We start from the raw sequence: 15,225 nt of genomic DNA, 5'->3' as shown, positions 1-15,225 counted from the left end.
ATACATACAATAGGCGCTAAGAAGCCTTTTCTGAGACTGCAAAAATAAGTAGAACAGCAAGGAGGTGGGAACAGCTGTGCTGCGGGATTTAGATTCGCTAGAAAGCAGGATTTCCTGCTTTTTAGCGAATATAAATTGTGTGGCACAGCTGATTGCCGGAACTTTTTAAAAACTTTTATTTTAAAGTTTTTAAAAAGTTCCAACGATCAGCTGTGTGATAATCAGCTATGCCACATGATTTCTAGTGAATATAAATCGTGCAGCACAGGTGATTGTCGCACAGCTGATCATCGGAACTACCAGTTCTCCTGAACTGGTAGATATTTTTACTACCGGTTCGGGCAAACGGTAGTAAAAACCAGTAGCATTTCACCCCTGCTTAGCACTGAATACAAAGCTCCCACAATGGAGGAAGGATGATTTTATTTTCTGTTATTTCTCTACTGCAGCTTTTTTATTTTTGTTTTAATAATAATTTTAGAGAATTCAAGGACATCAAATCAGCAACAGTTTACGCATGTTTGGTCAATCCATATCTGGGAGAATTGATGTAGACAGCAATGGGTATTCAGGTGAGTTAAGTACTTTTTGTGCTTTAAATCACTTGGGCAATGTTTTTTTTTTATTTCTTGTCCACCTGTCTGGGACATAAACCTAAATGAATAAATAAAAATCATTATGAAGCAAATAATAAAATACAATAGAACTGGCATGGAACACACAAGTTCTAAAAAGCAATTTAAAGACAGCCTGTTTATATGTAAATGAATTAATATGCATGGTCCCATATGCATCTACTTAGCATTGAGTCTTATTGAATTAAACAGACCTTTCTAATACTTTAAAATTGTAGCATTGCTATGCTAATTTTTTTTTCAGACTAATGTACTGGAATTTGACAACTTGGAAAAAAGAAAATGGAAAAATAGAACCAGACATATAATTTTATTAGAGGTCTTTAGTAGTGGGGTAAGAAGATCAAAACACATACAAATGTTAGTGCAGTATACCTACATGTGATATTAGTATTTTGCTCCATTCTGTATTAGTAAATCAAATTTAAGTATTCTCCTTTCATTGTAATCTTTAGTTTCTTCTGGCTCCTCTAATGTCTAGCCTTCAAAAGTTCCATCCTATCATTTTAAGAATTCAAAATAACAGCTTATTCTCAGGGGAAAGAGTCTTATAATTAAGAATGAAAATTATGTGACCTTTGAAAAGGCACTAACCATGATTTGAGCAAATATGACTACTCCCTTGTCTCCAAAGCTTTAAACTCACCACTTGTCTTGTCACTGTAAGGAGCAGCTGTAAGGGCACTTGTGGGCGATCTCAAGTTCTCTCCTTGTCTGGAGAGAGCTGGTGTAAAGTTTCCAAAAGATGCCCTAATTAATTTATGAACCGTGAGACAAAGTTCAAAAGAAATCCAGTCATTTATTAGGAGCAAAATTGTGACATGTTCTTCTGCAGAGCTGAAACTGATTCTGGTTAATGGTCTCTGAACTTTACCCCTTGCCAACTCGTCATTCAACTGCAATTGTCAACCCCATTTTTAGTGGAGCAGTCTCTAGTTTACCATTTGTTCCCCAGAAGTTGTGCAACATAATTCTAGATGGACCTAGAAGATAAGCCGCATATTTATTTTTAGTTTATAACCAGCACTTTGAATTGTAATCAGAAGCAACTTAGCAGATTAGTAGGGAGACCATCACATTTTGGAAGAGTAGTAGTTTCCAAATTATCAAAGGCAGTCTTATGTAGAGTGCATTGGGGTCCTAAGGGAATGAGTCATAGTTGTCAAAACTTCCTGATCAAAAAAGTGAAAAGATCTGGTCTTTCAATTAATGCACCAACTGAAGTTGGGCAAAGCCTCCCAACTCTAATGCTCCACTAGCTTCTCTAGCAGGCAACACCAGGAAGAATCCTAAACAATGAAGCACTCCTTTGGGAGAATTGCACCTCTCTCTACAGTGAACACTGAAGTCGGGATAGAGCCAGCATCATAGCTGACTACACAGCTTCAAGACATTGGGCAAGGATTTCCACAGTAACCTTATATAGCCTGGACTAGCAGTGTGCAGTATCCTTCCTCCCAGACTGGCTGCTGACTTTGCCAATGGTATCATATAAATGTTAAATTGTTTAATGGAGAGAACCAAGTCCTCTTGCACTTCACAGCAGAGCTTGGCTGTTTGTATCCTTGGCTGGAACAAGAAAGGAGAAAAGCCAATGTAACAGGGTGATTCCAATCTACAATCTTCACTGGTGGGGTCCAGTGGAATCCACTGGTCCAGAAGAACACCATGATAATAAATAGGATGGTCATATCATGAAAAACATGTTAGGTATTGATGAACAGGACTTGTTTGTTCTATTGCTCCTTCTCTAGACCACATGCAACTCGAGAACACTGTTTAATTTTGTTCGTGACTTAGTGAAATGTGAAATCTGCACTCTAGAAGCTTCTATCCAATGAATATCACCCCTGAGAAGCCCAGAAGAAATCATGAAGATGCTCTCTGAAGTGTTCTCGCCAAATGGCATCTTATGTTGAAAATAGAAGCATGCAGGCATATTCACTGATATTTTAACAAGTTGATTTGTCACATTGGGGAAACAGCCTCTGCATGCAGGATTTTACCTGAGAGAAGTTATAAAGAGACGATTCAAAAGAAGAGTGAAATGAAAATAAATCATTATTATAGTACTCATGTTAGCTACTTTGACTCTTAGGAAGTGTGAGGTGAACATTTAGATGTATTGTGCCAGCACAGAGGCTAATGATGTTGACAACATTCTTTTTTTCCTGTATAATGTTGGAGGTAGTTTGTAATCCAAACACATTTGCAGGCAGAACAAGTCCTTCAACAATTCTAGTAAATATTTCCTAGGAAAGCCGGGAGAAATAAGAAAGTGGACAGAACACTTGGTACATTTACACCACAACTGAAATGTATGTCATTCTCTTCCAATGCTTCCTCTCAGATGTTGTGGAAAGTGCTTTTTTGACAAGAATATTTTGTTGTAACTCCTTCGTTAACTGAGTGTTTCCCGGAGTGATGCAACAGACCCCTTTAGGCAACCAACAGAAGGACAGAGGGACCGTATGTTCTATGGTGCCAGAAGAAATTAGGACGCATGCACTAACTTTATCCGCACATCCCTAGAGGGGAAATGCTTTTTCTTTGCCCATTGAAACTAGGATATGCTTCAAGGTTTCTTGACTTTTCCATATGTTCTTGATTGCATATGAAATTTGAAGCAGCAGCATGTGTATGAGAAGGAGTCAAACTGATAAAAGCGGTGCTATGGCATCATGAGGCACTTCCTGCTTTTTTTCTACATTGGATATTGTATTGTACAGAGGCCCCAGAGAAGTGGAATTTGTGCCATGATGCCACAATACTGCTTTTCTCATTCTGATGAATTCAGTAAGATCCCACAGATGTTACTCAGGCAAACTACCTAAAGAACCTTTTTCAAAATGTGAAGGCCAGGGATGTCCAAAGAACCCCTTTCCCCTGCACATATAATTGAAAAGAAGGCTGCAGAAGCAGGGGGAATCGTAAATTACTACCTTTATATTTTGAGCAGTTGTTTAAATTTTTTTTGCTACAAATAACTGATCTTGCATTTAGAGGGCTCTACAATTTACTTTCCTCCATTTCAGATTTCTTGTGGATTTGGAGCAGAAGTAAATAAATTAATTAAAATAATGAAGCCATATAATTTGATAATTTATGATTTTAAACATGCCTTAATGTATCAGCATATTCTTGTAATTAATGATGTGCAAACAGCACTTTGATGTAGTCTGGAGATGAATGTGCAATAAAAGAGAAGTGCCAAATAGAACATTTATAATGCTTCAGTCCTCAAACCGTATTCCTGATTTATTTATTTATTTATTTATTTATCCAGTTATTTATTCAGTCATTAATTCATTTATTTTTACAGATGTAGCAGTTGGTGCTTTTTTGTCAGATTCTGCTGTATTACTGAGGTGGGTAGAACATATTTTAGGGTTAGAGGCAACTGAATCGTGTGTGTGTGTGTGTGTGTGTTATATTTGTGCTGATAAATAAATAAAGGGAGACTAGTATAGATCTATTTCAAGCTATTTAGCTCTCATCAGCTAGCTATACCCTTACCCTTAATCCCAGTAAGGGTATGGCTAGCTGATGAGAGCTAAATAGCTTGAAATAGATCTATACTAGTCTCCCTTTATTTATTTATCAGCACAAATATAACACAAATGTAACAAAGGCAACAGTAAAAATATTGGGTTTCTGTCTGGATGGTCTCTTGTGACGAGCCGATGGACAGAGAATGGAAGCAGTTGTCTTCCTCCCATGTTTGGGCATACCAGGGGTTGTGACTTTAAATACATATACATATATATATGATTTCATCACTCTCTATTAAATTCTGAACTTAATCACTAAACTAGAGTATTAGTATATCACTTAAATCTTTAATATATGGGACCATTGGAAGTTACGGTCTAAGCAATGGGAGCCTCAGAATTTATATATCTCACAGTCAAGTCTTGCATACTAAGATATTGCCATTAGGTGATCATTAACAATCAGAGGATGATTTGAAGGCAAAAGGAAAAGTAGCATTGCTTCATCAAACTTTCTCAAGTTAAAATATTTATCTGTACATAGCACAAAACTCAATCTGTTTTCAAAGTAAGTATGGTACTCTGATCCAGATAGAGATTTTAAACTTTCAGAAGTGGCCCAATTCTTTCATCCCCATCTATGCCTTTCTATAAATTCTCTTTATGTTATCACACAGAAAGGCAAATGGCACTTTGAGCAGGAAAGACAAGCAAGGAAAGAAAAAGTCAATCTCTATTTTCAGCTCAGTACAATTCTGATCTTAAATAATAAATTAGATGTGTGCTATTTAATTAATATGTCATTTGTTAGAATCTAAATCCTTGTGTATGTCTTTAAAAAAATGAATGCCCGTCATTATTAATATTGAGAGAACATTTTGTGATCACAAAATTTCCCCTTTTTTAGGACGAGGGCTGTAATTATTGTGGAATCATCCTTAAAACACCCCAACTCTGTAAACCGAACCATACTGGACTGTGTGAGAAATGGACAACCAGCTGTGTGCGTTAATCTAATGCTTTGTTTTAACTATACTAGCCAAACCATTCCAGGTTACATAGGTAAGCCTCTAGTGGTTATCCACTACTATTTTATCAGACATTTAAAATACTTATGAGGGTTCTATGATCTCTAAGTTCCTTAGAAATTGTGCCTCTAAAACTGGCAGCAAGATTTCCTGTCTTTTTTTATTTATCAGAAAGCAAGAAGGTAACGCACACCAAGTTGCCAGAATTATTCTTCCCTTCGGGGGGAAAAAGGGCAGCTTTCAATAGCAAAAAATCTTGGTGATACTCGTTTCTGGCGGCAAATTGGCATGGTAATATTTAGGGGGAAGGCGCTCATATGGCAAGAAGTTCCAAAGACAGAGAATCCAAGGCAGAGAGTTAAAGAGTTCATTTCTACAAGAGTGTTTTAGGGTGAAGGTTCCTAACTCTGGCAGAAGGCAATGTCTGGCGAGGATGAAACCCAGGGATTACAAGGGAGTAAGAAAAACAGCAGAAAGTTGGTAACAGAGCAATAACAGTTCCTTCAATATCTGTCTCTTTCTTGAAAATTACTTGCTTGTCCTAAGTTTAGAAATGAAGCCCTGTGTTTTCTATATGTAAACTATATACATATGTACAGAATAGTTTAGTATAGTATAGTGTATAGTGTAGTATATATGTGAATATTTTATATTATAATATAGATTGTATAATATATGCAGTATAACACACACACACACACGCAATACTGCATGTGTGTGTGTGTGTACATATGTCAGGGGTGGTATTCTGCTGGTTCGCACTGGTTCGGGCAAACTGGTTAACGGCAGCGTGAGGCTCCGCCCACCCACCCAGACGTCATCAAGAAGGTTCTGTGCATGCCCAGACGTACCACGTGCATGGGTGTACGCACTCCCGCTACCGAACCGGTAGTGAAGATAAGAGGATACCAATACTGATGCATGTATATATTCCAAATATGAATAGTGGAACTTTTTTAAAAAAATACTAAAGTTAATGTGATCTAAGATGGTCCTAGAGAGCAAGTTAAGTTTTTTTGGTTAAAGGCATTAGGTTAGAGAGAGGAAATTCTGAATTCTGGTCTTGCCCTAGGCATGGTAGTCTTTAGCCAGTTGTTCTCTCTCAGAAAAAGGAGACTGCCAGCCATTTACAAAAATGTTGCCATGAAAACAGTGCAGAATTCTCCAGACATCTCTCAAAGGCATGGGCATGCACGCGCACACAAAGAGACACAATGTTAATAATTTGAAAGTAATTTATCCTGGCATGATTAGCCCACAATGTTCTTCCTTAGGGGGTTATGATAATAAAGAGAGTGTTTTGCTCATAATCTTGAGGCTATGTTCCCCTAAAACATATGCATAGGCATTTGTACTATAATTTACTTTTCAAACCAGAATAAAAAGGTTAAGTACATAGTATTTTATGCATATTATTGTGTCCTGGTAAATTACAAACTTGGAGCATGCTCCGGAGAAAAGCTGCATATTCTTTAAGCAGTGTCATATTTGTATGAAGACAGAACTATGTCACACTAAAAGACATTAACATGTCCTCGTTATTTACATGCTCGCGCACGAGCACATGCCAGATTCTGAATACACATTTTGATTTTATTTTTTTCCCTTTTAAGATTTAATAATAAAAAGTGATGTTCCAAAGATTGGACCAGAAAATCCTGAAAATGTAGAACCACTTACAACTTGCTTCCTTGTTTATGTTAACATAAGTACTGTAGTAGCTCACCATCGCTTTAATGAATATGGAAATGTTTTCGAAGATTTCTTTTAATCCTTCCTCTTATTTATTTTTTTAATCTTTACAGTATTGCTTTATAATCTAAGCCTGGATATTAATAGAAGGCCAGATACGGCAGCGAGGTTTTATTTTTCCTCTAATGGAACCTCTGAAGCCACCTCTGGAAGTGTCCGGATCTATGGCAATAACAATGTCACATGCAGAACCCATCAGGCATTCATGAGGGTAAGATGGTCTTCATAGACTTGTTGGGATGGAAGTATTCACTGAAAAGGCTATACAAAAAGCTCCAGCTGACCCCTGTCAGAGGGTTCCACTACAAAACCACGGTCGACTAAAGCGTGCTCGACGAAACCGCGTACCTGATGTCATCACAGCGCGACGAAAAAAGCACGCTGTGAGCGGTAAAGCTAAAATTAATGCGTAAACCTAAACCTAACCCCCCCAAACCTAACCCTAAACCTAACCCTTAACCTAACCCTAAACCTAACCCTTAACCTAACGCTAACGCTTAACGTAACCCTAAACCTAACCCTAAACCTAACCCTAAACCTAACCCTTACCTTTACGTGAATTGGCTTGTTTTTAAAGCGCTTTTTAAAGCGCCATTTTTTCTCCGCAGTCGTTGTCGCGCTGCTGATGACGTCAGCGACGCGCTTTAATCGGGCACGCTTTAGCGGACCGCGGTTTTGTCGTGTCACGTGTCAGAGAATCTACAGCAAACTCTGACCGTGGTCATTTGTCAAGATTTATTCAAGTCATGAAAATAGACACTTTTGCTTCTTACATCACAATTTATGTTTCACATCAGTGGTGGGTTGCAGGCAATATGCCCCAGTATGGGCGTACCGGAGCACTGGGTACCGCTCCGGAGGGCCCGCCTGCCCGCACTCCTCACCTGTCTTTAAAGTCTTTGGTGCTTCCGCGCACAACGCATACAGTGCCTGCGCAACACTCCGCCAAGCAGCTGGAGCATTGCGGAGGCATCGCTGGACGCTAAGATGCATGTGCACGCTGCGCGCATCCATGTGAATGATGCCGGGCTTGTTACAACCGTACCGGTTGGAACGGGATCTGGAACCCACCACTGTTTCACATCTATCACAAGTCAACTATGGAGATTTTCAGTCATGCAGATCATGGTTGTCCCGAAGGTGGTTTTTCAAGAGGCAACTGGACTTTCTTGGTTTTCTTTAAAGACCTTTTGCTTCTCATCCAAGAAGCTTCTTCAGCTTTTTTCTTTCTCCTCCTGCAGCTTTTGACCTTGTAAGAAGACACTAAGGTTAAGTGAATTTGGTGTCAGATACCAAACTTTCATTTTCCAATTCATGCTTTGTTAATACCTGAGAAAAAATAATGATAGCTAATTTGTGTAATGAAAATAATATAGAGCAGATGCAAGGAAACCTTGTGGAAAATCAGAATGAATTGGAAAACATATGAACTAATTAAAACAAACTTGTTATTGAAAATTAGGGCAGGGAACCTCCCATATCAAGGAAATAATTTAGTCAACTTTAATATAATCTGTGATACTTTATATAGATTTATTTTCACAAGCACTTAAACACAATATAAAAACTTCCATACTTAGTTAAATGTAAAAAAGTGTACTTTTTCCAGCATAAAAGTGTAGTAATTATGTAGCATACAAGAATTCATTTCTTGAATTTAAACATAAATTTACTGTTTAGTTAAGAATGACTTCCATTATGCTCAATGGGACTTACATCCTAGTAAAATCAGGACTGCACCATTAATCAAAGAGAGAAATAGAGTATCAGCTTCATTGCTGTTTCAAGATTTATGCTCATTCTTCCACTATCCTTCCTTAGTCCTTCAATATAGGCAGCGCTTCAATCTGTATTACAGTACAATAAATCTAATGGGCTGAAAACATTTAAATACGACTCAGGGTGAGCTTTATAAATCGATCGAGTAATCAGTGTGGGCCATAGGGGGAAAGGGTATCTTTCTTGATATTAGGTGGCTAAGACACTGAGCTTGTCGATCAGAAAGGTCGGCAGTTTGAACCGAGTGAGCTCCCGTTACTTGTCCCAGCTTCTGCCAACCTAGCAATTCGAAAGCATGTAGAAGTGCAAGTAGAAAAATAGGAACCACCTTTGGTGGGAAGGTAACAGCATTCTGTGCGCCATTGGCATTTAGTCATGCCAGCCACAGAGATGTCTTCGGACAGCGCTGGCTCTTCGGCTTTGAAACGGAGATGAGCAGCGCTTCCTAGATCGGGAACAACTAGCACTTACTTTTACCTTTACCTATCTTTCTAGAGCAATAAAATCTCGTGCTCTGTGTTATGAAGAATCTTAATAAAAATTATGCTAAAAACATTCTTAAATATGCAATGTTCAAGCTATTTGGACTTCATTTTTTTGCATACCGCTGCCTGGGGTTTGCTTTTGAGTGGATTTCCTTAGAAGCATTATAAGAGAGAATTCAAATTGGGGGTGTACGCTGCCGTGCAAAACCTTGTTTCAGGATAAATGATGAAATCTAGAAATAGCTTATATTGTTGATTGGTAAATATTGTTTTCCGTTCTATGCAATTCATTTATTTGATTTCGCCATGCTTAGAAAGATGTAAGGGATATTCAGACTCCTATTCACGTTGAAGCTACCTATCACCTGGGGCACCACGTTTTGAAGAAGAGAAATGCTGATGAACTCCAACCACTCCAGCCAGTACTTCAGCAACGGAAGGAGGATAATATTGTGCGCAGCAAGGTATGTCATGCTGGCTTGTACGATGGTAAATGAAGTCTAACAAGCTGAAGTTGCAATGGGCTACTTTTCGGTTTCAGATCCTCATCTGAAGGATTTTTCTACTTATATGGACTTGATGGCGGGGCTGACTTTGAAGTAGTATTAACTAAACTAAATTATGGATTTTATAACATTATCACACATAAAACCATAGAGAAAGCATTTTCTCATGCAGAAGGGAAGGAGAACTCATGTTTGTGCTAAGTTCTGTAACTATTAAAACCATATGGAACCTGGATCACCATCAGCTGTTGTGATTCATCCATTCTTTTAATGTAATTGAGACATAACAAAGGCCTATAGCTTTGTGTATACTTTGGATGGCTCTAAAAATGTCAAACTGTAAACAAAGTCCCTACATATTAAGCCAAATGACTGACTTATTGCCTTGATCTCCAGAAAACACCAGGCAGTAGTCCAGACATAACAACATAGGACTTCTGCTGCTGGCATAGTTTTCTGGATCAAGGCAAATATTTTTATTTTCTGATACACAGTTTTTCAATATAAAGGATAGAAAAGCAGTTGAACATAATAACAACTGCTGTAAATTGATACACGCTCTCTAGATGCTGTTGTGAAAGGTCAAAGGGATTTGTTTCCACATGAACTTTCCTAGTGGCACCCAACAAAAATGTCAAAAGTAAAGCACCTTCTGTTCTTCTCTTATCACTTTGCTTTGGAAACTATTTTATTTAAAAGAAGTATTCTTATCATCATCCATAATTTTGCTGGATCTTGCCATAAGGCAGCGTGATATGACTGTCCCAGAAATTGTTTTTTAATTATTTTTGTTGAGAAATGGCAACAACTGTCTAATTATTTAATTTATTGCTGTATTGTTAGGCAAGTTAGGGGAAATATTTTGCTTCTTTCTAGGGTTTGGCACCTTTGCATATTTGTGTGTCGGAAAGGACTTTTGTGGCTTTTTTAACTGGATATTCTTATAAGAACACCCTGTGTTTGAAGTTGTGGTATGTCGGAAGCTTTATGTGGTGATAAGGGCTGCTTTGAACTTTTGGTACATTGATTATAAAAGACAGCCTTTTATTTCAGAAAGGTGCCCTTTAGATTTATTTAATGTAATTATTTCTTTTCTTGGTTTTGCTTTTGGATTTTACTTCATAAAGTTATAAAACAGTTTTTTTATCCTTATGAAGCCGTTTTTTCCCCCCAAGAAAATATAGCCTTTGTAATTATTGATTTAAAAAGCTGCCTAAAATGAGCCTTCGGTACAGACAGAATGGTATTAACTGAAATAGAGGGTGCCAACTTTGTGTAATCTGAAAGGCAGACGGTGACATTTCCTTATTGGTTATTTTGGATTTCATGGTAATAATGTTTTTGAATACATATGTTCAAAATGGTTCTAAAAAGTTGTTTCTGTTCTTCTTTCAAAGTTTGTCTTTGCAAGATTTTGTACTCAAGAAAACTGTTCTGCAAACCTTCAAGTTTCTGGAAAAGTTATATTTCCAAAGTAAGTCCATTATAATTGAGAGAAAGTGAATAAGGTTCGTGAACTTAGCTTTCTATCTAAAAAAGTTCTTTTTAGAAAGATTGGAATCAGGTACCAGAAAGTTCTGCAAGGCATAAAGAATCATGTCTGAGTGGAGTCATAGAGGAGCTGAGTAAATTGACACAAAGATAGCTGAATAAACATGTGGAGCCTTGGCACTGTATGAGAAACTATGTTTATATGATTATATTCTGCAATTATTCTTCTGTCCTCAAAACATATTTCACTGGTCTTGTTTATATATACTGAACTATTATATACAGTAGTTTGCTTTTTTTGTTTAGCACACTGTGCAGACTGTTTCCAGTTCAATGTTATTTGTTTAATCAGGTCAAACTGTCCCATTCAACAAACAATGGTTTAAAAAACCTGGCTTGATAATAACGTGTGAATGCAACAAATGCATTAATGTCCATGTAGAGCATTGCACTGTAATTTAACAAAATAGTACATTGTTGAAATAGCATAGCAACTCCCTAAGATTAGATAATATAAAATATTCTTATAATCATTCAGTCAGGTGGTACAAGATCACCTTGTTGCTGCCACCTGATTATATAAAACAACGAAATTCCACTCATGCACAGATTTATAATATCTTCCCAAGCTATTTTAGGCAGAGAATGAATGCTCTCCTTTTTTTTCTCTAGAAAGCATAGACTTATTAACCGTAGTCTTTGCATTTACTAGTGGAAAACATACACCTTTTCCCTGGATCTTTGCATACCCTCTGTTATAAAATTGTACCTGCCACCTCATGCTGTCTTTTGCTTCCTAGCCTGTAATGATAATTGGAGATCTGGCATTAATGAGAGTTGATTCAAATTGTGGGAACTCCAAGGAGTTTATAAGGGGCTCATAAGTGGTTTCCAGTCACTGATAAATGTAGGCATTGATCTTTCTCTAAGCAAACAAGTTAATTTTGTCATCTCTGCTGTTTCTGTCATCTTCACCACCCATTTTTTCCGTTGTGATAGTTCACAGTCTTTCTATTTTTGTGCATATAATAGTCTCGCAGGCCAGTCTTATCTATCATGATGTTGGTAAAAAGATATATAGACTTCAGTGATACCATCTGCAAACCTAGTTTTCAGTTTAAAAAAAAATATTTTCACAATCATCGTGCATAAATTAAAACGAAAAGTACTGGATTTTTCGGAGTATAAGACACACCTTTTTCCCTCAGAAAAGAGGCTGAGAATCTGGGTGCATCTTATACACTGAATACAGCATTTTTTGCCTCCTGAAACACCGCCCCCTTCACCAAAATGGCCATGCATAGCCTTTAGGAGGCTTTCAGAGGGCTCCTGGGGGCTGGGGAGGGCAGAAATGAGCAAAGAATGGGCCCTTTTTTCTCATTTTTGTGGGCCCCCACCACCCAGGATCTCTCTACAAGCCTCCTAAAGGCTATTCATGCCCTTTTTTTGAAAAAAAAAAATGGGGCCATTTTTGGGAGGGCTGCAGAATGCAAAAAGGTTTTTTTTTTAATTTGCCTCTTCAAAATCTTGGTGCGTCTTATACTCCAGACTGTCTTAAACACTGAAAAATATGATAATTGATTTTCACATTCAAGCAGTGGTTCTGCTGAACTGCAAAATGCGTTTATGGTTTACAAAGACTAGAATTTTTAAATTACCTTTTTATAAAAGCAAAAGTTGCATAATCTGTTCTTCTATTGCATGAATTTACCTGGCCTTCTTTTCAGGGCTGAATTAAAAATTTTCTCCTTCCTAAGGAAACAAGCAAAGCCGTATCTTAGAAACATTTCTCTACTAATCTGATCTGCTAATCTGATTTCATTTCTTTTTGTATTGTCTTCTTTCACGGCCACAGCCATTCTGCATGATGTCAAAATCATTCATTTTAAATCTTACTTAGACATTTACAGTCATTCAGTTCCTACTGTTCGTCTCTTTCCCTTCTCTCCAGGGACCTGTTTCCTATAGAGATGAGTTGTAGCCTGTTTATGCCCTTCTGAACCATCCAGGAATTCATAGTGATTTGGCCTGTTTTAGAGGACTTCTGTTTCCTCTCAAAAATCTCCTGGAGCTTTCAACATCTGCCCAATTTGAGATTCATCAAATTTTCCTGGGTATCCTATTTCTTAGGGTTGGGATAGAATAGGCTGAAGATTAATGCCACTTTAAAAAATATTTAATTCATTAATTATTTTTTTCATTAGTTTATAGTGATTAGAATTATAGTGCCAAGCCTACTATAAGAATGGGAGATCAATCTGTTTAAATATATAAGGTAAAAGACGGAGGCTTAACTTTTATGGCAAAATAGTTGGGAAGGGGGACATCTCCTTATCTTTACTGTTTTTATTTCCAGTCCTCTTCCTACTCTGAAAGTTTTTCTTTTCAATAGATGAAAACTACAAGAAAAAAAACCCTATTCTAATCATGTCAACTTTTGCTGGTTTAAAAAAAGCCCCCAACTTGAATCGTGGCAGGCAGAGGTGTAAATAAATGGGATTGGTTCTATCACATCTCCCTTGTTTTGCTTTCCACAAAGTGTGAAATGCCAAATTATTTTCTCCAGATACTTATTCTTTACCTGCGAACAGCATTTCCCCCCCCCCCCCGGCTACTAACTTCTTACAATCAGGAGACTGTTGGTGTCGTTTTCGACTAACAAATGCTATTAGGAGGCATAAGAGCAGTTGCTTGTCAGATGCATAAGATCAGGTTTATGCATTTCATGCGGCAGCTTGTGAAAACTTATGCCTATTAATAAAATTTGTCAGTCAGAAAGACACTATCAGATTTCTTCTGACATTTTGTTACATTACACTAACATGGCTCTCCTCCAACTGTCTCACCTAAGAAAGCCAGGTAAGAATATTTATGGTTTACTTTAGTGTACACTTAATGTCCATCTGCCCTTTCTAAATTACTTTAATCAGATAGCTTAATTAGTTTGAGTTGACAGGTATATAGTTCGTATAAATTGCATGCACTGGGTGAAAGGAAGAACAAGAAACTAGTGAGCAACTGTTAGTTTTGCTTTATGGATGCTTATAATCTACACATCACTCTGCTAACAAAGCAGAACACTATAAAAGTAGAAAGCAGGAAAGGAAAGAATATCAATTATTTATATTTAAAGAAATGTTCAAGTATACCATTAACCAGAGGCCCAGCCACTGAAATATCAGCATTTGTATTTCACATTTTCATTTGAAACTTACTGCTTATGTAGTACTTTTACCTTCTGTTGCTTGTCTAAGTGCCAATTTTCTCCCCGAAGGTATTAAATGACTAATGTATTGGTCTCAAGCCAGAAAGTTTGATAAATGCCTATTTCAAGGCAGCTCTTCTGCAAGTCTTAATTAAAGTTTAATGTCAAATTGAAGTTTACTTTCAAATCCTCTTAGGTGTTTCTTTTTTTTTTCCTTTTTACTTGTTAACATCATTAGAGAACACTGGGTGAAACATAAGATAGACATGTTCACTCGTGTGCATAAGTCCTGCCCAGTGGTGGGTTTCAAAAAAATTTCGAATCTACTCTGTGGGTGTGGCCTCCTTTGTGGGAGTGGCTTGCCAGCCAAGTGATCTGGTGGGAGTGGCTTGCTGGCCATGTGTTTTCTTTCCCCCCCCTCTCTCTCCTTCCTTTTGTCTCTGTCCTTTTTTTCTTTCATCTCTCTCTCTTTTTCTTTCTTTTTTTCTTTTTTCTTTTTTTCTTTCTTCCCTTTTTTCTCTTTCTCTTTCTCTGTGTGTATGTGTGTGTGTGTGTGTCAGTAGTGGGTTTCAAATTTTTTTGGAACCTCTTCTGTAGGTGTGGCCTGCTTTCCGGGTCCACTGGTGGAACCTCTTCTAACCGGTTTGGTAGATTTGACGAACCGGTTCTACCGAACTGGTAGGAACCCACCTCTGGTCCTGCCTTTCATTTACTTTTGATTGAGAGTAAAATGACAGGCACTCTTGTGCAACATAAGATAATGTATCAGCTGCATTAAAAGGGGAACATTTAACCAACAGTGATAGTGGGAGTAGCACACATAGAAGGTATGTCTTGTTAATTATAGTTATAT

At 37.5% G+C, this 15,225-nt stretch overlaps 1 protein-coding gene across 1 annotated transcript in view; it reads left to right on the top strand.

Annotated features, from left to right (window-relative positions):
- Nucleotides 1-15,225, top strand: part of ITGA4 (integrin subunit alpha 4) — a 53,295-nt gene that overhangs the window by 20,722 nt on the left and 17,348 nt on the right. The window contains exons 12-17 of the mRNA XM_087708297.1: nucleotides 482-572; nucleotides 3,958-4,003; nucleotides 5,034-5,188; nucleotides 6,960-7,117; nucleotides 9,485-9,634; nucleotides 11,074-11,150. Coding sequence (XP_087564423.1) covers nucleotides 482-572; nucleotides 3,958-4,003; nucleotides 5,034-5,188; nucleotides 6,960-7,117; nucleotides 9,485-9,634; nucleotides 11,074-11,150 — 677 coding nt within the window. The remainder of the gene's footprint in view (nucleotides 1-481; nucleotides 573-3,957; nucleotides 4,004-5,033; nucleotides 5,189-6,959; nucleotides 7,118-9,484; nucleotides 9,635-11,073; nucleotides 11,151-15,225) is intronic.

Source organism: Thamnophis sirtalis, unplaced genomic scaffold (genome assembly GCF_051295495.1).
Source record: "Thamnophis sirtalis isolate CommonGarterSnake01/CBP01778 unplaced genomic scaffold, rThaSir2_p1.2 scaffold_1, whole genome shotgun sequence".
Lineage (NCBI taxonomy): Eukaryota > Metazoa > Chordata > Lepidosauria > Squamata > Natricidae > Thamnophis > Thamnophis sirtalis.
This window is presented reverse-complemented; position numbering and strand designations above follow the sequence as displayed.